The sequence below is a fragment of the Nyctereutes procyonoides genome, unplaced genomic scaffold, assembly GCF_905146905.1.
Source record: "Nyctereutes procyonoides isolate TBG_1078 unplaced genomic scaffold, NYPRO_anot_genome, whole genome shotgun sequence".
Classification (NCBI taxonomy): Eukaryota; Metazoa; Chordata; class Mammalia; order Carnivora; family Canidae; genus Nyctereutes; species Nyctereutes procyonoides.
The window spans coordinates 6,145,909-6,169,347 of record NW_026575035.1 but is presented as its reverse complement, the minus strand read 5'-3'; the positions used below and the strand labels follow the sequence as shown (position 1 = coordinate 6,169,347).

The window sequence follows — 23,439 nt, the reverse complement described above, 5'->3', positions numbered from 1 at the left end:
ATTCCTGTTGTCATTGACTGTGAATGGTCCACATTTTACTAGTGATATCATGACACACGGCATTTTTGAGGGTCCTTTCATTATAGATTGCCTTAATATTCCTAATATTCTTGGCTCCTTATCTTTCTGGACACGGATTTTCCTCCGTCTTTCTGAAAAGGCACTCCTAACTGTTGGCAACTGGCTGTGGCTGTGTTGCATGTGTACCATGCCCTCCAATAAGCTTCCTGAGAGGCTGAACCACTCTCTGCTGAGATTTCAACTATACGCCTTTAAACCTGAAACAGATGTTATCTTGGCTGCTGTCATTTGTCCTGAGCTTCTCTATTTGCATTTTATACAAGGCAGGTAAAAGGCAGGTGATTTGCTGCCTCACTCTGTGGAGAAAGAAGAAAGGGAGAGAGGGTGAAACAGGACAGAGGGAGAGAATAGACACAGAAACTAGAAGAATTAAGCCACATGGAGACAGAGAGTACAACCACTTGAACATTTATTATCCTGATATCATATGCTATAGTTTGGCTACTACTGATTTGCCTGGCATCCCTCTTGAATCATATTTGTGGCCACCCAGATTAATGATGTGAGCTGATCTCTTGATTTAATATCAGCTTGCTCTATTCAGCTCCCATGTCATTTACTGTCTTAAAAAAATGTACTGCTTGTTACTCAGCCGTCTGTGTTTTCAAGAACTCAGTCTTTTTTTTTTTTCCTCCTTTTTTGTATGGGAACCAGGAACTAGAAAGCATTAAATGAGGAAAATTAACCACTCACAGAAAAGGTGAAAGCCCAGAGAAAAGGGGTTTGTCTTTTATGGTTTATATTTTGTAAGCTGTGGGTGTGACTCAATTTCCTCACCACCCACATAAAAAGGTTGCCACCCAATCACTGTTTTTTTCTATCCAAAACCCCTCCCCTTTGATTTTGGCTAGGAGAGACCCTAAGAAAGACTGCCCTTTCTGGAAGTTGCAGCCTGTGACATATAAAAGCTGTTAGCTGCTCCTGCAGCCAGCAGCATTCAAACCTCGCAGAGTTTTGCTCTCTGAGAGCTTGTAATAAGACACACTCTTAAAAGAGTTCATGCTACAACCTAGCAAAGAACTTTAAATTTTTGGAAGAACAATATATTCATTTTGGCATTCTGCAGAGGTAAGCTCTTTAGCTCAACAAGTTTATTTTGCATGCATTCGTTTTATACTAGCTCACATTTTTATTTTATTTTATATTTTTAAAAAATGAGATTGACTTATTATAACTATTTTTTGTGTGTATTTTATCACTTGGTGTCCATATATGTCTAGGACACATTTTCAGCACATTCTCTGTTGTTACCTGCGATGCATTTTTCCTTCTCACTCTCAAAATTAATTTCAATTCCTAAAGATTTCCCTCTGAAAATATGCAGCAATGCATTATGTGGTGCAGGCATTTGGGGCAAGTGGTTCACATTCATTTTAGGGTTAGTACTCATGTTGTTTATTTGTCTCTAGCTATAGTAAGTTTCCTTCAGGAATCTGCCTCATAACACCAAGTAAAATGTGTAACAACTACCAATAGGTTGTTTCCTAGGCTTGAGTTCAACATCTGTTTGAATTTTTCAGAGAAAATCAAATCAGGTGATGCTCCCAGATGATGACTTTGTAAATCCATACCCACTGCCCCCCCTCCCTTTTTCTTTTCTCATAGACCCTAACTCTACCTTTCTGCTTTAAAGCAAAGTAAACCCGGTGGCCTCTCCTCCTCCACCCCTCAAAATGATAGCAATCTCTGCAGTCAGCAGTGCACTCCTGTTCTCCCTTCTCTGTGAAGCAAGTGCCGTCGTCTTACTCAATTCCACTGACTCATCCCCGCCAACCAATAATTTCACTGATATTGAAGCAGCACTAAAAGCACAACCAGATTCTGCGGATCTCCCCAAAGCCAGGCGGAAGCGCTACATTTCGCAGAATGACATGATCGCCATTCTTGATTATCATAATCAAGTTCGCGGCAAAGTGTTCCCACCAGCAGCAAACATGGAATATATGGTAAGAGGAATTTGTTTTCTTTGAGTTCTGAGCGAGGACGCTGGATTTAAGTTGTTCGTCGAAGAACCTAGAGTGACTCTGTGTTAAGGGGTATGGGGCTCTGGACACATTTGAGCTAAGGAAAGGTTCTTTCTGTGTCTAGTAAGCTTAAATTTTGTTCCATCATGGGATTAAAAGAGAGGGGGAGGTTCTCATTTTCTTTTGGGACTTCCATAACCACTGATGAATCAGGTCTTATATAAGAAACAGACATAAAGAACGGGGTGTGTTGACTGACCACATTTGAAAGGTACATGTTTTTAAAAAATATTCACATGGAACTTTCTCTGTGCTCTGTTTACCTAATAGTCATATTTATCAACTAAAGCATTGCTTGAAAATATATATTTTTTTTGAAATTATAGGTTTTGTGTACATGATTTATTCTCTGGGTAGGTGTCTCTTCCCTTTCTTGGACAAAACTCTTCCTAATGCTAATCTATTTGTGTTCTCAGAGAACATGCTGACTTTTTCCTCTTTGTGATTTACTGCTTTGTCGTTCAGATAACAGTGAGGCCAGCACACTTGCACACTGTTCCAACTTGCCATGAACACATTCTTTTGCTCTTTTAAAAATAGGCACTCTATGTTTAAATCAGTCTACTTAGGAAGTAAAAAACAAAACAAAATCCTTGGTTTGGTATTGAAAGGATAGCTGTGTTTTTAAAGTTATTCTATTTTCTGTTTTATATTTATGCGAGTTTATGGCTTAGAGTACAGCATCTTCTAAGAGCACAGCTTGGAGCCCGTTTAAGGCAATGAAGATCACCAGTACGGTTTTTCTAAGTTGGGGGAGGGAGGTGGTGCCACTAACAACTTCTTACAAGTGCTGGCCTAAAATTTGGTGTTTCTATCAGATTCTAAATTCATCTCTTTTATTTAAATAAGCTTTTTAAGTTTGACTAATTGCAGATGTCAGAGTTACAGGAAAAATAAAGACTTGCCAAATATAAGAGAGTCATAGTTCATAGAAGTACAATTTAGACTCTATGAAAATTCACTTCCCCAGGATTTTTCTAAAGAAAGAGGAAAAGGAAATATAATCAGTCCTGGTGTAGGAATATCAATATAGTCTTATGATTAAGAATATGGGCTTTGGAATCTAAATGCTTGTATTCAAACCTCAGTCCTTAAACATAACATGCATGAATTTCTTATTTCATTTTCATCATTTCTTATATGAGATAAATGTCTTACCTACCACATAGGGTTGTAATCAGGAAAGTATGAGTTGAGGGGTTGAGCAATTAGACCAGAGCCTAGATCAAAATAGACCTTCAATAAACATTAGCACTTTCTAGAAGGTGATATTTCGACGTAGAAAGAAAAACAAATAAGGGGTTTTTTTATGCATAAGATTCCATGTGAGATCAGAAAAGTATAGTGTATCGACTATGGGGTTAGGAAATACTTCCTGGCTCTAATCACATCAGTATGCAGACAAAAGTAGGGTTAAGATAGCTAAAGTGTTTTAGAAGCGAGCTCCTCTGAGTTCAAACCTTAGACTGCTGGTTACTTTGTGACTTCATGCAAGTTACTTCATGTGTGTGAAATTGTTTGCAATTGTGTGAAATTGTGTGCAATTTCCTTATCTGCAAAATGGGAATAATAATATAGATAATAACCAGCCAATATAGAATACAATCCACTATTTTAATGATATTGAAGGCAGAGGGATCATCATGAGTAAAGGTGGGATAAAACACAATAGAAATGGTTGAAAAAAGCCCACACTTTTCTGGTTATTTTTTTCCCCACTGATCAAGAATTCATTCATTTTGCATGCATTTATTTAATTTTTTCTATGTGCCAATGACTTGGCTAATTGTTTCCATAGATGATCTCATTTGATAGCTCATATTCTTCCTACAAGGTTAAGATTGTGATCTTCATTTTACAAGTGAAATCACTTAGACCTAGAAAAGCTAATGACTAGGCCAAGGTGGTATGGACAGTGAATGGTATTAATGGAGTTAGAATTTAAGTCTATGTAATTTCAAAGCCAATGTTTGTGTTAGGAAGCATCTTTCCATTTGCTAGGTTTATTAAATTCTCCATTGGGGGAAACCCCTGGAGGTGTCAGGATATCTTTGTTTCCTCCTTTAAAATGCCGGCTGAAACCCTATAGTATTCATATTCTATTCTATTCTTATTTCTCAAATATAGGATCTATGATATGATTTCTTTTGTAAGAACCAGATACAGTGCTGGTTATGTCAGTAGATGCTTAATAGATCCTCCTTCATTCAGTAAAGTTAATGAGAAGCAGTAATTAGATCAGTAAGTTCTATAAAATAAAATATGACTATCTCAAGTTGTCATGTATATACGAATACTGCATATAATTCATTTGCACATGTATTTATTTATTTAATATTTGTTGAGCATTTACTATATGTCAGGCACTATTCTAAACACTGGGGATATATTCATGAATAAAATAGAATCCTTGACCCCCCTGGGTGGGAAACCTCACAATAAATAAGATAAATAAAGTACATAGTACATTAGAAGGTGTAAGGTTGTGGTGAGAAAAATTAAGTAGGTTGTGGTTAGATTGTGCAATTTGATAGGGTGGTCAGGAAAGGCCTCACTAGCAGTGTCCTGGAGGGAGGTGAGGCAGTCTACCACATTGGTAGATGAGGTAAGAACTTCCTAGATGGAGGGAAGAGCAAAGGAAAGGCCATGAGAAGTGACAAAAGTGATTAGTTCAATTAGAAAAACATGGTCAATTTAATGAAATTGTAAATCAGAAGGACTGAATCAATGGAGCCTTTGAAATAATTCACATGGATCCCTCATGAAATAATTCACATGGATCCCTCATGAAGACTCAGAGAAACAGGGAAGTAAGCATAATAGACTGCTTGGAGGTTGGAGTAGAAACTGTAAATGACTAATCTTTGGGCCAGGTGAAAAATATAGATCTCACCTTACCGCTCATCTTTATTTTGACTTGTTCAATGTTGATTTGGATTGTGAGCAGTCTACAAGTGAACTCCATCCCTAACCTTTACTCTGTACCTCAAACCCTGAGGACCCTTGCCTCACTAGGACCACTAGCTGCATGTACAAATCCTCATCAGTGAGAGATATCAGCCACAGGAGCCTCATCGAAGATGGTCTTTAGTTCAGGGCTTTTGTTGACCATGCTGGCCTGATTTGGGTCCCTTTCACCCACAGTTTTCTCTCTAAACCTTTTTCCCTTGCAGTCTCTCTCCATCAGTCTCTTCCTTAGCTTATTCCATGATTTACAAGGCAAACCTTGTAAATCAGGTTTTGTATCCGAATGCTATTTGTTGATATATTTTTTTTATCCTTACAAGCATATTCGATTTCTTCTTTTTGGGGGGAGGGAGAAGGCAGAGGGGGAGAGAGAGAATCTTAAGCAGGCTCCACACCCCCAAGCAAAGCCCCAATCACAGCTCAATCTCCGAAGCCTGAGATCACGACCTGAGCCAAAATCAAGAGCGTTGCTTAACTGACTGAGCCACACAGGCACCCCATTAATTTCTCCTTCTTTTAACTGCTACAAAATAACCCTTCATATCTGCTATTCTTCTCTCATCAATCAATATCAAACTCAATCTATACTTATTTGTATAGTTCTTGCAAGCCTTCTAATTTTAAGCTTTCAGGATGCTAAATCTATGTGTATTCACCTTTGTATCTCTATTTTTTGAGACAATTCTTGAGTATAGACAATGATCAAGCTTTGTTTGATGATTTAGTTGAAGTCTCTATAAATTGTTATATCTTTATAAGTACCATAAATTTTAATATATATTTTAATGGAAATTTTTATTATCATGTATGATATTTTATCACATGCACCTAAAGTTTAAACAAAAATTTTTTCCCCGGGATCCCTGGGTGGCGCAGTGGTTTGTCGCCTGCCTTTGGCCCAGGGCGCGATCCTGGAGACCCGGGATCGGGTCCCACGTCGGGCTCCCGGTGCATGGAGCCTGCTTCTCCCTCTGCCTGTGTCTCTGCCTCTCTCTGTGACTATCATAAATAAATAAAAAAATTTAAAAAAAAAAATTTTTCCCAAAATCTAAAAAAGCCCCTTAAAATTAAGTGATTTTATCTTCTTTTAAGTACTAGGTTATGTCAGTGTACTCTTGACTAAATAAAGTAGAAGCACTTTGAACACGGAGTGTTGACATCCATGTTATAGTTGTATAATATTTTCTTTGGATATTTTGTTCATGATTTTAGTAAAAAATACATATTTGAAATATTTAACTTTCTAAACACAGTACCATTTTAAAATAATAATAGTATAGATAGGGCTTAAGATACGCAAGTCAAACTTCTTCACTCTTGGCCTCTGTTCCACAATTAGTTTATTGACAAATTTCCAGAGCTCCTTGGACACCAGCTGTTTTTCATTCTTCTAAGGGCAGCTTAAACCATGACTCTAAACCACAAACCACACTAGTTTCTTAGAATAAGAATTATCCCCAAAAGAATGAAATTGAAAGACTCACACATGGAGTAAAATTTTTAAGATATTCCTTGAATTCAAGTCAATTGAATAAATTGATTTTAAAAATGTTGAGAACTCTGTATAAGAGAATGAGATCCATTATAACAGTAATCTTTGTCTTTAGAGTATAAACAAAACTAAAAAAATATAAAACAAATAAGAAAGATAAACCTAAGCATATAATTCAGCATAATACACTGCTGCATAAGTTTGATGCAATCAATGATGTACAGATAAATCATGGAGAAATCAAAGAAAAAAGTGATAATCTTTTGTTGGCAGTATCATGAAAGGCTCTTTGGAGGAAGGACATTTGAGGTAGATGTTCAAGAGGGGCAGGGTTGGCTGTTAGAGCAGATAAAATAATGCAAAACCACCAGGAAACAAAGAGCATAATGCTTTAGTCATGTTTTCGAGGAGTTTGAAAAAGTACTGAGGATCACTTCATACAAAAGTAACTAGGGAGACTGTAGAAGTTTTAGAACAGCATCAAAGCTGCATTTTAGAAAGATGGCCCTAACAATTGATGCAGTTTAGATTCCTGGTGGAGTTGACTGGGAAGTGGCAATCACTGAGTTGGTAGTGCCAGTCCTAAGGTGTTGGACACCTGTGCCTACACAGCAGCAGGTATGAAGAACTACCTAAAGCATGATCCATGAGATAGCAGTCTTTGTAGTCAGTATACAGTGATGGAAAGGCAGGTGAAGGACAGTGAAAATATAATGTGGAGATGAGCTGAACAACTTAAAGCTAAAAGACTGTAATATAATTTCAGTATGCTGATAATATGGCCCATTTCATTGGTTTGGTGTCTGCAAAAATTCTATACAGAACTAAGAGGATAAGGCTTCCTAGACTTCTTTGGAAAAGAGAAAAATACTAGTTACCAGTCACAGCAGGTAGTAAAGTAACAGAAATCATGACTCCAATGAATGAGTGGAGAATAGATTAATGCATCCTTGGAAATAGCCAATAAACTATTTGCCTACGGTAATTTATGGCTCAGGAAGGATGAAAAAGCTTATTTTGTTCATTTGGGCTTCATGTGGAAGAGGATGTAGATGGTGTTAAACTCCTTTTTTTCTTTATTCAGTAATTGACCAAACTCTTGTGATGTCTATCGTTGTCTTTTTTTTTTAATGAAACCATATATTGTCCCAGATGGCACATTTCCTCTCATTTGGGAAGGATAACTCAATTTTCTTGTTATAAACAAGAGAAATTTGATGTGTCTAACCTAAATCTTTTCAATGAATGCTTTTATGACTACTAGAAACCCTCGTGAGACCCGTTGCCAGCCAGCGGTGAACTGAGAAAGACTGCTGACAGGAAGGCATTTCTCCAGTGCTTTTGGAACTCCACATTCCTGTTCTCATAGATGTAGAGCCTTTTAAGTGTCTTGGCTTCCATCAGAGACTGGGCACATTTTGTAGGAATTTTCTTCCAAGGCGCACGTTGCTTAATATTACTTACTTAGTGTTACTTATATATGAATGTTCAACTCTTCATGTATGGAGCCAGCTGAAGGTTGAGAACATTTTCTTTGTGACCATTTTGAATACAGGCTCTAAAGTGCAAATGGAAATATTAACACCGTATGATTCAGAACCTCACCATGAGGTGGTAGGCAGAAAAGCTGTGAATCACATGCAAGCCATATATACTTGGTGACTATATTTCCTAGTATTACAACACTGATTTTTTGATGGCAAATGATATTTGATCACATACAACAGTGTAGAAAAATAAGTCTATTATATTTCCTGCTAAGTATTTGTAGAACCTAGCATCATATCTGTTCCACAGAGAAGACAATAAATATTTGTGGAACACCTGAATGAAGTCTTTTAATGTAAAGAACTTTGATGTAAAGAACTGAGGCTCTAATGGTCTGATGGGCAAGAGTCCATGGGTAAGAGTCAGTGAATGCATTGTTCAGTCAGTCATCTCATAATATTTACTCATGTGCTTGGCACAACTCCAATGACTCCAATGACTTGTGTTGGGGTATTCAATGGGGAGCAAAGAGGCACTCTTATAGAAAGAACTGTGAGCAGACAAGTAAGTGCAAAAACAGTGAGTTGAGTGCTAAAGTAGAAAAAATACAGGGTGCTTTGGGATTACATGAGACATATTTAGGCCAGACGTGGACTCAAGGTCTAGAGATAGGGAAGGTGTAGTAGGTATGCTAGGGTGCTCTTAGAAGGTAAGTGGTACACTGGAAGCAAGGATAACAGTTCAATATGACTCGGATAGTATATAAAAGAAAAAGTGGTACTTGATGAGACTGGAAAAGGCATGCAAAAGCTTGTTTAGTTTTATTATAAAATCAAAACTTGTTTAGTTTTATTATAAAATCAAGGGAAGGTTTTAAGCAGGGAAGTTATATGATTAATTTGCATTTCAGAAAAAAATAATTTGCATTTCAGAAAGGTCATTCTGGCTACAAGGGGAAGAGGAAGGGATTTGATAGGGTAGAAATAAAGGCCGGATGTGCACCCTAGAGGCTGTTCTGGTGTAGGTGAGACAACTGAATACTCTGACACTGAAACCCATTGCTTTGTAACAAAATGAAGTTAGGGATCAAATCAGTAAGAATAAGTTATTTGAAGGCACCTAGGTGGCATAGTTGGTTAAGCATATGACACTTTGTTTCAGCTCAGGTCATGATCTCAGTGTTGTGAGATGGAGCCTCATGTCCGGCTCTGTGCTGAGCATGGAATCTGCTTGAGATTCTCTCTCTTTCCCTCTGCCCCCCACCTACACTGCTCACTCTCTAAAATAAATAAATAAATCTTTAAAAAATAGAAGTGAATGAGCTACATTATTAAATAAAGATTTATACGATGAAGCAGTCAAGGAGGACACCTCTGCTTTTGACTAGGACTGCTGGGTTTCTCAGAGTTAGAGAACACAAAATCAAAGGCAGGTTTCAGGTAGTCATTGAGTGGCTGTAGGTCTATTATCCAGGGTACACATCTACAAAGGTTGAAAAAAGTAGCTAGTATGTGGGAGGGAACATTCTTCAACTATAAAAATTTTTGGATAGGAGTATGCTTTTTAATCAACATGTACCGCTCTGCATAATAGGAGTATGGTAGTGTCATGGAGACAGCATGGATGGATGATTTTATGTCTGGGAATCTACTCAAGAATTTTTGCAAGGAAGTTTCGTGTATCTTTAAAAAAAAAAAAGAGTGTGCTGAGGCTTAAATCAACACAAATCCAAATCTGTTTCAGGGGCCTACGTAGTACCAGGCCCACCTAGTTCTTTTAACATGCTCAGGATAAAGTTTTCCTGGAAACTAATCAAAGGACTTCAGAATAATAGAAGTTGACTATTCTGGTATGGTGTCCTGAACTTAGCACATGGAAAGCATGTACTAGTCAGTGGCCATTAAATAGTTATGAACTTGAGATGTTTAATAGTCTATGAGAATTTCTGAAGAATGGTGTGCGAAGGGGTTAGAGAAAATCAAGACTAACAGCTTAAACTGGTCAAGGAAAATGTTTGGCATAAAATGCATCATAGACTGAGGTTTGGAAGGATGAGATTCAAATTCTTCCAATCTGTATTGTCTAAATCAGGTACCAAGCATTTTTTTTTGACGTGAATATGGAACAATGCCCAACAAGTTGTGTCTTTATACTAAATTTTTCATGACTTAAAATTTCACACCACATACTCCAAATTGAAACAGTTGGGGAATGTTGCTTAAGGACACAATATTTTTTTCTCCTAAAAAGTGCATCAAATTCATGTTTTATAATTTCATTAAATATGAACATTCTACCAAATCGGTCTCTCTGCATTCCAGAGAGATCATGTTTTCAGCAGGCAGTAGGTAGGCGGAAAGGCATTTGAATTCTTCTGACCACGTGGGCAATGGTAAGGTTTAGGGTTTGCATGTGTATCATAGGATAGTTTAACAGTCAGGAAATCAGGTTTTAGATTATTAGAACACTGAGTTGGTGAAAAAACTTAACCACAAATGAAAATGTCTTCCTTGCTCATGATTCCATTATTACATTGTAGGTGAAGGGTATTATATATCCGTGGAAAGGAGAATTCTTGCTAGAATCCATCAACAAATGATCTTAAAATTTAAAGATAAAACCTATATTAAAGAGGGATTTAAGGAGGGGAATTGATGTTTTAAGACATCTAAAATGTTCTCTAATTTTATCTTTCACTGTCTGATGTTATTTCCCCTGGAAGCAAGCTCCTTATTATCTATATACAATTCCGGTTTTGATTATTTAGTTGCTTCAGGGTTTATCTGTTTTTACTTTATCTGATTGCCTGCTTTGTTGAGATTAAAGCTTGATGTCTCTTAAACTTTAGGCTGCCAGATAACATGATCAAAAGTGCACCTCACACTGCTTCCCATTTTAGGCGACTTTCTAGTTCACTTGTCATCACCACCATTCCAGTGCCTGCATTCACTCTTATAATAATGTCTACCATTAAGTATACCCTTGTCTTCTTAGGGCTGTGCTAAATACTCTTCAGTCACAATCTGGTCTAACTCTCAGAAAAGTCTTGAGAGATGAGGACAATTTTTCTCATTTAGAAACAGGAAACTCGGGGCTTGGAGAGCATAAATAACTTCCCCAAGGTCACACAGCAGGTAAATCAAAATGATGAGAATATAGTTCTAAATGACAACAAAGCCCCTGCCTTGAAAGACCGTATACTACATGCTCCCCTTCATGTGTGCATCTCCTGCTCTTGAGACCAGTGGCTAAGGTATTTCTCTATACGCATTTTCTCTGAAGACCTCATTGAATATTAGAAAGTATTTCTTCACATGGAATCAAATCTTGCTCCCAGTATTCTTTCTACTCTTCATAACCATACAGGAAAACTCTGCATTGTAATAGTGCTTCAAGTCTTTTTTTTTAATTTTTTAATTTATTTATGCATGAAAGACACACACACACGAGAGAGAGAGAGAGAGAGAGAGAGAGAGAGAGAGAGGCAGAGACACAGGCAGAGGGAGAAGCAGGCTCCATGCAGGGAGCCCGACGTGGGACTCGATCCCAGGTCTCCAGGATCACTCCCTGGGCCGCAGGCCGCGCTAACCCTCTGAGCCACCCAGGCTGCCCTGCTTCAAGTCTTTGAAAGGTGTAAACATTGATGCCTTGGACCCCTGACCCCTGACCTTCTTAGCGTTCAGCCCTTTTGGGTTAAGTATCTATATTAAGCACCTCTTGCAGAGTATGGCCAACATAACCTATCAGGAAAAGTTGCACAAGATATTTGCCTTCTGCAAATACTGGAAAGATAAGAAGTTGTACTATTAAGTAAATAGGAAATCAGTGTACTACCCCACACTTTTTACCACACATACACACATGAATGGTGCGCATTATCGTGGGAAATGGAAGCAGGGTGGCTCTGATCAAGGAATGCCTTTTGTCCTGTTGTCATCCCCAGTTGCATTCCAATATGTGTGTGCTCTTCTTACAGAAAGGTGCCTATAATATATATGATCTGACAAGTGCAGAGTAACAATGACCAACTTATTCTCCGTTAATTCTACTTCTATGGCTGCATCCTAAAGTTAGGTTTGCAGAGTCAGTGGGCACCTTCTCCTGCTGATTTGGATCAGATTCTCATATTCTTATGAGTTGCATATTGGTCACATGTATACTTTAAATGCAAGTGCAGTGTCATTTGAGTGAAAAGTGCTTCTTAAATTTTGTATCTTTTTTTCAAGACTCTGGATTTTCAGAATGTTTTGTATGTTTCTGCCATGTGTTATTTGTAATATTTTATTTAATAAAGTCATGTATAATTCCCATGATATCTAAATAAACACTGTAAATCCATCTGTTATTTCTATATTCATATCTATGTAAACACAGAATACATGTTCCTTTCTACTGAAATTGTCAGTGTCAGAGTGAATGATGTTGGCTGATTTATATAGCAACAAATACAACGATCTCTCTACCTCTTTCACCAATAATTCTGTCTTCCAAGAATACACAGAACAAATATCATCATAGAGTTTAGCACCCAGCATTTGTGACAGTGAGGCTTTCTTTTTTTTTAGATTTTATTTATTTATTCATGAGAGACACAGGGAGAGAAAGGCAAAGACATAGGCAGAGGGAGAAGCAGGCTCCATGCAGGAAGCCCTATGTGGGACTCGATCCCGGGACTCGAAGATCATGCCCTGAGCTAAAGGCAGACACTCAACCACTGAGCCAATCAGGCATCTCGACAGTGAGACATTTTTGTGATAAAAAGCTATTTTTAATTTTTATTTAAATTTTAAGCAATAAAATTATACTAGAGTTTAGAGGAGGATACCAATGTTAATGCTTATATGTGAAAACTACCACATGTTAACCTTTAGAAATGTCCCCTTCTTAAGCATCCCCTGTGGTGTGGCAGGGGGCGAATAGGGTTGGAAGAAGAGAGGAGAGGCCCAAAGTTCTCTGCAACCAAAATGACTCTCCACCAAATAAAGCTTTAGCCAATAATTTCTAACCAGAAGAAAGTGGAACTACTTTGTAAGCACATATTCAAAATCCCCAATCTTAACATTTTGATTTGATAGGTCCAGGATTGGGCTAGGCATCTATCTTCTTGAAAGTTCCCCAGGAGATCTTGGAGTAATTTCTCAGGTGAGAAATTTCTTAAATCATGGTTTAGGACACAAAACTGAGCTGAGGAAAATATTATCTGGTTTAAATATCCACTTGTTTGTTAAAAGACTATATATTGAAAGAATTAATTGGTTAAGCCAAAGGAAGAATTGTCTCAGTGATAATACTATATTATCAAAAAATTTCACTTGAAATTATTCAGCACCTCCTTTTACAAAATATCATGTGGGCACTGTGGGTCTGGACCATGAAATGCTGCTTATTTAGGAATATACTTGACTGACAAAGGAAACTAAAATAAGCAGACTAAGTAGCACATGATTTAAGTAGCACATGATTCTTTTGGATTTTTTTAATGTAATGCATTATATACATTATGTATAACATGTTGTATAATAATACATTTATATGATATTTACAGTTCGCAGTTCATTTATTCGTTTGGTATGTTTTTGTTATCTGTCTCTTCCCTAAACTTTGAGATAGAGTCTGTGTCCACCTGCTGGCTGTTGAATTCAGAGTATCCATTGCCTCCCAGTGAATATTCATTTACTGGCTGTGTAGATGAATGCATTACCTAAGGTCCTATTGGTTAATCTGGAAATGTGTATTTCTTGCATTCTCCACTGTTGAGGACAAAACAGCAGTCCGTGTGTGGTAAGTCTGTTGTAGGAGGTTTGGGACAAAGTGCTCCAGGGTGCTCCAGGGACACTCTTACCTGCCACCACCCATGGATATTAGGAGGGAAGATGTCACATCTATGTCAGCATATTGGTGATAATGATATCTTACATCAGAGTTCATAAGTAGGTCCATCAAACATTCTAATTAGTGAGCATGTTTAATTTTCTCTGCAGGATATTGAACGGTACGGAATTTTGCATTTTTTAAATTTATTTGCCAAATGTTAAAGTTGATACATTTCATATATTCATCAGGATTTCCAGATTATCCTGAAGAGTGGAAAGTTCTAGAGACATTGAGCCTACTTCCTACTTGTTAACAGTTGGTTAGAGGGGCACCTGGGTGGCTCAGTGGTTGAGTGTCTGCCTGTGGCTCAAGGTCGTGATCCTAGAGTCCTCTGCCTGTGTCTCTGCCTCTCTCTCTCTCTCTCTCTCTCTGTCTCTCATGAATAAATAAATAAAATCTTAAAAAAAAACAATTGGTTAGAGAGGAGTAGCTTCTTTGGATGGGGAAAATTTGCTCATTTCTGGTTCTCTTTTTTTTTTCTCTATGTAACTGTAGGTCAAGGAGCAGTTGCACTTTGCCATCTTACACCCAATCCTACTTTATTCATTTTCCTTACAAACCATCCCCTCAACATAGTGATTTGAGTGCAACTATATTTATACAGTACTCTAATATTTTCAAAGCACTTGAGTCCAATACAGTTTCTTAGTGCAAATTTAGTCATGCATAGATTTAAAGAGCTGGAACTTTCTTTCCTAAACAGTAATTGTATTTAAATACTCTTATTTCAAATTCTGAATGTATTATCTTTTATACATGCCCTCAGTAACATATATTAAGGCCTCATATATATGAAGCACTCCCTCAGTTAGGTGTCTCTTGCAATGACTAGATGACAGATAATGGTTTTGACCAAGGTGGTGGCAATAGTGGTGTTGATCAGTGGTTGTATTCTGAAGGTACAGTATTTTGAGGGTAGGATCAACAAGATATGTGATGGAGCAGACCAGGATTTTGAAGCAAAGAAAGCATAAAGAGGACCATTTATATTTTTGGCCTGAGCAACTATAACAGCATTTGGTAAATTTCTTCTGTAAAGGATCAAATATAAGTATGGCATATGTTGTACCTACTCAATTCTGCTTTTGTAGCACAGCAGCAGCCATAGACAATATTTAACAGGCACAGGGACTGAATGAGAAGATGGGAAATGCCATTGACTGGTGGAAGAAACACTAAGGAGTAGCTGGTGAGGGGATAAAGAGTGGGATGGGACTGTGAATATCTGGAGCTCAATTTGGGTATGCTAAATGTAGGCTTAAAGTAGATAGGTAGGTAGGTAGGTAAATTAGTCTGGAATTCGACTGAGTGGGCTAGAGATAAAATTGGGAACAAAACCACCAGCATATAAATAGTATTTCAGTCTATGAGACTGGATGAGATTACCTAGGCAGTGAATATGGATGAAACAACGGTGGGGGGGGGGGGAAATATGGATGTGGCCTGTGTCCTGAGAACCCCCTAGCACATAGAAGTTGGAACAATGAGGAAGAATCAGCAAGCATATGGAGAAGCAGCAACCAGAAGAAATCAAGGCAAGTGTAGGGTTATGAAACCAAGAGATGGGGGCAGGGGGTGTCCAGAAAGAGCAGGTGGACAGGCATGCCACACATTGCCAATAGAACAACTGAGATGGTGACCAGGAAATGGCCAGTGATGGCATTGATAAGAGCAGTTTAGGTGGAGTGGAGGTGGGGTGAGGAGTCTGCCAGTGTGGACTCAACAGAGAAGAGAAGAAGAAAAACTGGAAACTCTCAGTTAAGACAACTCTCAGGGAATTTCATTGTAAGAGAAAGGAGAGAATAATGCAGTAATTGGAAGATGAAAAGGGATCAAGAGAGGCCTTTTTTTGTTTGTTGTTAAGAAATTTATGTCATTAGCAATGATCCCCTCTAAAGAAAAGTCTACTTTACATCATCTCTTTATAGAAATTTTTCTTTCCCACCTACATGAAAAGTAGTACTCATCGTACCTGAGGACAGTCATTATCTTCTTTTAAGCATTTAAAAAATGCTTAGGATCCTACATTGGTATTTTTATGATATAATGTGTTCCCATATTTTGTAGTTATTTTTGAGGCTTGAGGAAATTTTTTTTTAATCAAGTTCCTTTAACTCTCTACTTCTCCTATAAAGTAGAATCAGTTTCATGAGTCTAATCAATGTCCAGAATTTCCCATATGAAGGCTTTTTCTTTTCCTCTTCCCTACCCCACGTGACCTCACCCTATACCTGTCTAGCCTCACCAAAGCTCCTTCCTACCCTCCTGTCTTGTTTAACACTGGGTCTGGTGTATTCAGCTCTTAGTGTCCTTTACCGATCATGGCACAGGCATTTCTACCTAATGGGGACAAACGAATCTATTTCAAATTGAACCACAATCATGCCTGTGAAGCATTTTAAAAGTTTTTGGCTGCCTTCAGAGGAAGTAATTTTGTCATCACTTAATTTCTTTGTAATCGTTCTTTCTCACTTTTATAAATCAGTATTCTTTTTCCAATTTGACTAACCCAGGAAAAGATCAGTCTTAGAAGACTTATTTCTTTAAAACCTCAAAGCTTGTCTATCTAAATTGACTTAGTTTTTATCAGAATATACAAGAAGTGACAACATAAATGTCAAAAAAACACAAAAAACATGGCTCCAATGGCATTGTTACCATAGCGTCTATGACAATAACTGATTTAGAAATGTGTCTCTTTTTAGCATTTTATGTCTTTGAAGATGGTATTCACCAGCAGAACAGATTTCCCAAGAGGTCAAATTGATATTCCTGGTTCTTCCTTAATTTAGATGCAATTCATGTATCTTTTGGTCTATTCATAAATCTAGGATTCTGACAAACACATTTGTTTAATATTTATTACCAGCAGATTTAACAAAATTTCCTAAACTGCCATTTATACACTTAATATATTTGAGTTCTAAAAGTATTTCAATTGATTTATTGGAAATAATTTTCATATGTTGAAGTGTCTTAAAAGTCTAAGAAATACAGTGACTCTTAAGTTCTAAATTTTGAAATACTATTTTAAAAATTTAAGATTTTCTTGTAATTTTCAGCTTAAAATCACAAGCTAAATAATTACTCAGTGATTTACTTTTGTAATTACATGGGTAACCTGTTGCTTTAATGGGCACATTTTCTTAACTTTTACTAATCATTATGAATTTTAATATCAAGTGCACACAGGTTCCTTAGCCAGAAATTCTTTGCTAATACCTCAAATTTGATTCTTTCAAACATTCCTACATTTAAATCTTATGTGTAGAATTAAAATATGATACCATTTTTAAAGGAACACTATTTCATTCCAGACAATGTTGAGGATGTATTTCCAAGTAATTTTTAGGATTGCCTTCCAGTCTGACTACATTTCTTGTCCAAGATGTTGACTGGGATTTAAGATGGGCACTTCAGATGTCAATGTGCTTCGTGATTCTGGCTGTCACTGTGTTGTGGATACCAAAACTTACAGATGGCTGGCAAAACAACCTCATCCCTGGGCTGGATCATATCACTATCCAATTCTTCTGTCTGCTTATGAAAGTCAGCGAACTTCTCCCATACTGCAACATTCTTTGATTTGATTTGGTATTTCTTTGGCTCAAGCTCTAAAGACTACTAAACTTGATGAGAATCTACATTCTTTTCATACCCTTCCTATTTCTTGGAGCTACAACTCTTCTAGATATTCAAATGACATCAGTTTAAATTTTGGATATTGCTCATGGCTTAGTGCAGCCATGCGGTTTCTACAGACAAGATGCTAACTTTATTTACAAGTAGAATAGTTCATGGTGAACATTTTAGTCCAAAGATAAATCAATAATTTTATAAGCTGACCAACTAAATGTCTCTAACAACAAGGAATGAAAGAAAACTTTGGAGCAGTAGGGCATACCTACAAGCATATGATTGCTCTGACACTGTTTTAAACCATCTTTATTTTGTGCACTATCTAATTTAATCATAATACCTAAGTTCTAGTGGGTCTGGTAAATATTTTTGGGTATCCATGCATAATATTTCTAATTTTTGCCTCCGTTTTAGGAGGCAAGATCAAATTTTAAGTGCTTATAACTAAATTTTTTGTGAACTCGTATTACCTATTTAGAAGGGCAAAACCCAAAAATAAGAATGTTCAAGCTGGTTGAATAAAAGCTAAGTAAGTATCAGGTATTTAGTATTTCCAACAAAAGGTAATAAATAGTATGTTGCATATTTACTAGGCATTTCATAAGATGTTAAATAAGTGCACATGTGTGCCCTTTTATGTTGCTGTATTTGTAGGATCCAATATAAAATTATTTCAAATAAATGCTACACATACTCAGAAAAATTCAGCAGATTGCTCATCAAGCATCCAGAAATGTATATGCTAAGTTAAATGCTTAAGCAATTTATATCTTCATTTCCTGAACTTTGTAAGTTGCTAAAATTATTTTGCATAGTTGTACTGGCCACATTCATTTCAGTTTAGAGCTTCTGGATAGGAAGATATAGATCATATTGGACCACTCCCTACAGTTCCCATTTTTTTTAATTTCCTGTTGTTATTAAATAAAGTTATCATTGCTTGCTATTTTCAAACTTCAAAGATTTCTCATCATATTAGAGAATTTAAATACCACTGGATATTAGAGGATAAATAATACACCCATTTTCTCCTGAAAGTTATAACCAATGGAGAAAGATAGCAAATGTAGATCTTAACTTTTTTTTTTTTTAATTTATGATAGTCATACAGAGGGAGAGAGAGGCAGAGACACAGGCAGAGGGAGAAACAGGCTCCATGCACCGGGAGCCCGACGTGGGATTCGATCCGGGGCCTCCAGGATCGTGCCCTGGGCCAAAGGCACGCGCCAAACCGCTGCGCCACCCAGGGATCCCAGATCTTAACTTTACTAGTAGATGTGATTGACATAATTCCTAAATTTCAGAGCTGCCTACTCAAGCTGGATTTCCCCCTGTCTACAGGATAAGTGTGAGTCTTGCTTGAGGTCAAAGAGTCAAGAAAGAGTATAGCACCTTTGACTTCCCCTGCAGTGGGTATTAAAGTATAGTAGACCATGTCTCCCACAGGAAGTCAAAATGATTAGCTTTTCCTTGGGGGATCTAGCCAATGCCCATTAAGCTCTCTCATATCTTCTTCCAGGAACACAGGGACACAGAAATCCCTCCCATCAGTTCCCTAAAAATAATCATAGAGAGAGAAATTGATTATCCCTTCTCCTCCCTAACCATCTCCAAAACTTTTATTGTAGTATTTATACATACAAACTCATGCCTAAAAATGTAGACACTAGTAATGCTAAATACATTGTCTTCTTATCAAAATCCCTTATGGTTAACAAAATACACTCACGTAAGATATTTTTCAGGCATGAACTTTGTGCCTTATCTTTTTGACATATACAATATTAGGTTTTAAGATATAAGAATGAGTATAAAGATAGAATTATATATGCTAAATTATTTGTAAATTCTTAACAGCTTTAAATATTATTATTTTGAAAAGAATCTAGTTTTATTCTCTTGATGGAATGGAAAGGGCTAGAATTGAGCAAGTTGTAGGCCAATATTACATACATTGCACTGGCTTGGATGCTGGTGCTGCTCAGGTATATTAAATCATGAGAAGTGAAGATGAAAGATACCCTAGAAATGACCTCATCCAATCTTATTTTACAGATAAGTTAAATGGGAGAAAGAATAATTGACATGTCTTGAATTATAGACAATCTCAGCAGTAGAACTAGGGTTAGAACACAAAATTTTTATTTTCAGGTCAATGTTATCTGTGCCATGCTGTGCTGATATTTTAGGAAAGACTATAATGAAGTGTTTTTAGCAGTTATCGATCTGAGTGTATATTGTAGTTCAATATTTAAATAATACTTAGATGCATTTTTCCCCCAAGTGATCACAATTAATTTGGAACCCATCAGTGGACATAACTTTTGATGCCATTCCATCTGGAATTCCTTTGTGAATCAATGGAGCTATTTTGTCCCTCAATGAACTGTAACCCATATTTCATAAATCCATATTTCATTAAAAATGTAAAAAGAGTAAATATCAGATAAATCTATTATCAGCCAAACAAACTTTTTTTAAAAAAGATTTTATTTATTTGTTTATTTATTTATTTATTTATGAGAGAGGGAGGGGTAGAGGGGGAGGGAGAGGGACAAGCAAACTCCTCACTGAGTGCAGAACCTGATTTAGGGCTTGATCTCAGGACCCTGAGATCATGATCTGAGCTGAAATCTAGAGTCCCATGCTCAACTGACTGAGCTACCCAGGCACCCGAATGCTTTTAAAAGTTAATTCCAATCCTAGGATACTATGCCTTTCATTATAAACTTATTTTGTACTGTTTGATACACTTTGCCTAGATTTTTATAGATAAAACAAAGGACAAGTATGAAGCAATAATTCATAAAATTTATGTCTGACCTAAGCAACTGAGAAAGCCATATTACAAAATCTACTATGATAGAGTATTTTCCATTTTTGATACTATATTTAACATTGATTACTTACTGATTAAAAAGGCATTGTGTAATGTTTTGTATATTTAATTTAATCCTCGGGGCACCTCGGTGGCTCAGTGGTTAAGAGTCTGCCTTTGACTGAGGTCGTGATATCAGGGTCCTGGGATTGAGTCCCATATCAGGCTGCCCACCAGGATCCTGCTTCTCCTTCTATGTCTCTGCCTCTCTCTGTGTGTTTCTCATGACTAAATAAATAAAATCTTTTAAAAATTTAATCCTCAGAGTTGGCAGATGATATTCTGGATAACTAAGGCAAGCATGTCTTTCTATAGCTCCTTAAGTGATGTATCTTTTTATATGGACAATCAATTTAAACACCTTCTTTTTTTTTTAGAACAATTACTATTTTTCATTATTTAATTGAACTGCAGGGATGCCTGGGTGGCTCAGTGGTTTAGCGCCTGCCTATGGCCCAGGGCGTGATCCTGGATACCCAGGATCGAGTCCCACATCGGGCTCCCTGCATGGAGCCTGCTTCTCCCTCTGCCTGTGTGTCTGTCTCTCTCTTTGTCTCTCATGAATAAGTAAATAAAATCTTAAAAAAATAATTGAACTGTAATATGCTACATTTTCATAGCAGTCTTATGTAGCACAAATTTTTTATTATAATTTTTTCTAACTCATACCAACTAAAATTTAATTATTATTATTATTATTACTAAAGATTCAAATGGTATAAAATATGAAGGCTCCTTGGGAATTATTATACTACAATATAGTTTGACCTTGAAAAATTGCAGTATAATATTAAGCATTATTAATTTTGGTAAATTGATTTGAATAAATAATTTGATGATATTAATTTTTAAGATATGTTAATAGCATGCCTCCTCACTGCTATGAAGATGACCTCTAGGAACATCAATGGACTTTAGTGGATTAAAAATTCAGTGGTCATTATGAGGTGTTCCCCTGGCTACATCTAGATGTCGTATTTTTGTTATCCTATCCTTTATAAAACTGATGTTTGGACTTCAGACACTGTAAAAATAATGTTTTCTGTGATACAATCATATTATAGAATTTTTTATATCAATGGTCTGAACTTGATTTCTTTAATGAAAATAGTGTAAGGAACCAGAAGTGAAATAACTTTAGGAAATAGTAATACCATTTCTTCTATCTTTTTGTCAGTTACTAGCAAAACTTGTAAAGCTGAAGGTTTTTTTTTTTTCCCCTTCACAGGTTTGGGATGAAAATCTTGCAAAATCTGCAGAGGCTTGGGCAGCTACTTGCATTTGGGATCATGGACCTTCTTACTTACTGAGATTTTTGGGCCAAAATCTATCTGTACGAACTGGAAGGTAGGGATCAGTTTCATTGATACTGTTCATTCACACACTTTGTTACTTATGGATCCCAAGGGGGAGTGACACCACTTTCAAGTAATATCAGCAGATAGTGAGTGCTCACTCTGTGTCAGGCAATGATACTTGGCCTGTGACTGTTTCAAGGAGTATTTAATTTGTTAAAAAGGCCTAAAAAGACCAATCTCCCCTTTCACTTTTGGAACACCTTTTCTTAGTCCATGTCCTCCCAGAATCTTTGAAAAGATCAAGCGTATGCTATATCTTGAACCCTGATTTTCCCACCTCAGGAAAAAATTTTGAATGTAGCAGAAGCCATTCTTGTGTTTATTCAGCTTTCCCGTGGTTACATCTATCTGTATGTCTGTGTGTGTTATATATTTACATATATATGAATACACACACTTACACACACACACACACATGTATAGGCAAGTATGTGCAACTATGAGAAAGGCCATACCCAGTAATAGGATAATTTTTCCACCACTGTGGAATGTCATCATCCAACATTCCAAAAACCTATTCTCTTCCATATACAGGAGAAAAATCAGGTATGCTATTGTTAAAATTAAAGTGATTCAAGTTTAAGGAAAAAACACACTGAGTTCTAGTATCACAACTACTTTTATATATCTAATTTTTAATTGCATATATGATTCTGGTGGGAGAGATTTTGACATTGATAAAACAAGAAAAATATGAAGATTCCTGAAATATTTGTATTTCTCTTTTTGAAACAACCAGACATGTACTTAAACAAATGTAGGCTCACTTATGTTAGTCCCGAGCATTTTCATGCTTGGCCCTACTTGGAAGAATAGGTGATGATGGTAATTGTGAGGCTTGGATTTGCTCTTGATTCATCATGAATAATCTGCAAAAAAGAACTATTAACTTACAATTTAACTTGAGTCCACTATAAATTACCCCTGCTACACTCTAAGTTCTCATTGTTTTTCTTGGTATCTAGATATCGCTCTATTCTCCAGTTGGTCAAGCCATGGTATGATGAAGTGAAAGATTATGCTTTTCCATATCCTCAGGATTGCAATCCCAGATGTCCTATGAGATGTTTCGGTCCTATGTGCACACATTATACGCAGGTTATTTCAATTGTCTTGTTAATTTTTGATTCATAGTTTTAAAAATGCTCTTACTATTTTGGGGAACATGCATTTACTTAGCTTTTACTTCAATTATGATGTATTGGTTTATTTTTGCAGATGGTTTGGGCCACCTCCAATCGGATAGGTTGTGCAATTCATACTTGCCAAAACATGAATGTCTGGGGAGCTGTGTGGCGACGTGCAGTTTACCTGGTATGCAACTATGCCCCAAAGTAAGTACAGGGCTGGATTCTACTTCCTGGAACCTTTTATGATATTAAATATCTCCAGTCTGGTAGTTATTTTAATGTGAATAAGATTTAATTACAATAGCCTCCAATTCTCAATTCTCCCATCATCCCAATAAAAATAATGAGATGAGCAGTTATTTTTCACAGAGACAGGGATTTGAGGCAAAAATTGTAGGCAAAACAATTTGAGATACAGAGATTCACTAAATTCTCTTCACTAACTTATTTTAGTCATGATCATTGTAAAACAAACACTGTACTCTCAGGCTTTTGATAGTTCTATGAA

At 36.7% G+C, this 23,439-nt stretch overlaps 1 protein-coding gene across 2 annotated transcripts in view; it reads left to right on the top strand.

Moving 5' to 3' along the window:
• Nucleotides 1–978: 978 nt before the first annotated feature.
• The window catches only part of PI15 (peptidase inhibitor 15), a 32,282-nt gene continuing 9,821 nt past the window's right edge, over nucleotides 979–23,439 (top strand). Inside the window, exons 1-5 of one of the 2 annotated variants that reach the window (XM_055318417.1) lie at nucleotides 979–1,149; nucleotides 1,715–2,027; nucleotides 21,672–21,790; nucleotides 22,767–22,899; nucleotides 23,020–23,135. In XM_055318417.1, the coding sequence (XP_055174392.1) occupies nucleotides 1,755–2,027; nucleotides 21,672–21,790; nucleotides 22,767–22,899; nucleotides 23,020–23,135 (641 nt within the window). In that variant the 5' untranslated portion in view covers nucleotides 979–1,149; nucleotides 1,715–1,754. Of the gene's footprint in view, nucleotides 1,150–1,686; nucleotides 2,028–21,671; nucleotides 21,791–22,766; nucleotides 22,900–23,019; nucleotides 23,136–23,439 lie in introns of both variants that reach the window. The other variant, XM_055318418.1, reaches the window with a different exon arrangement.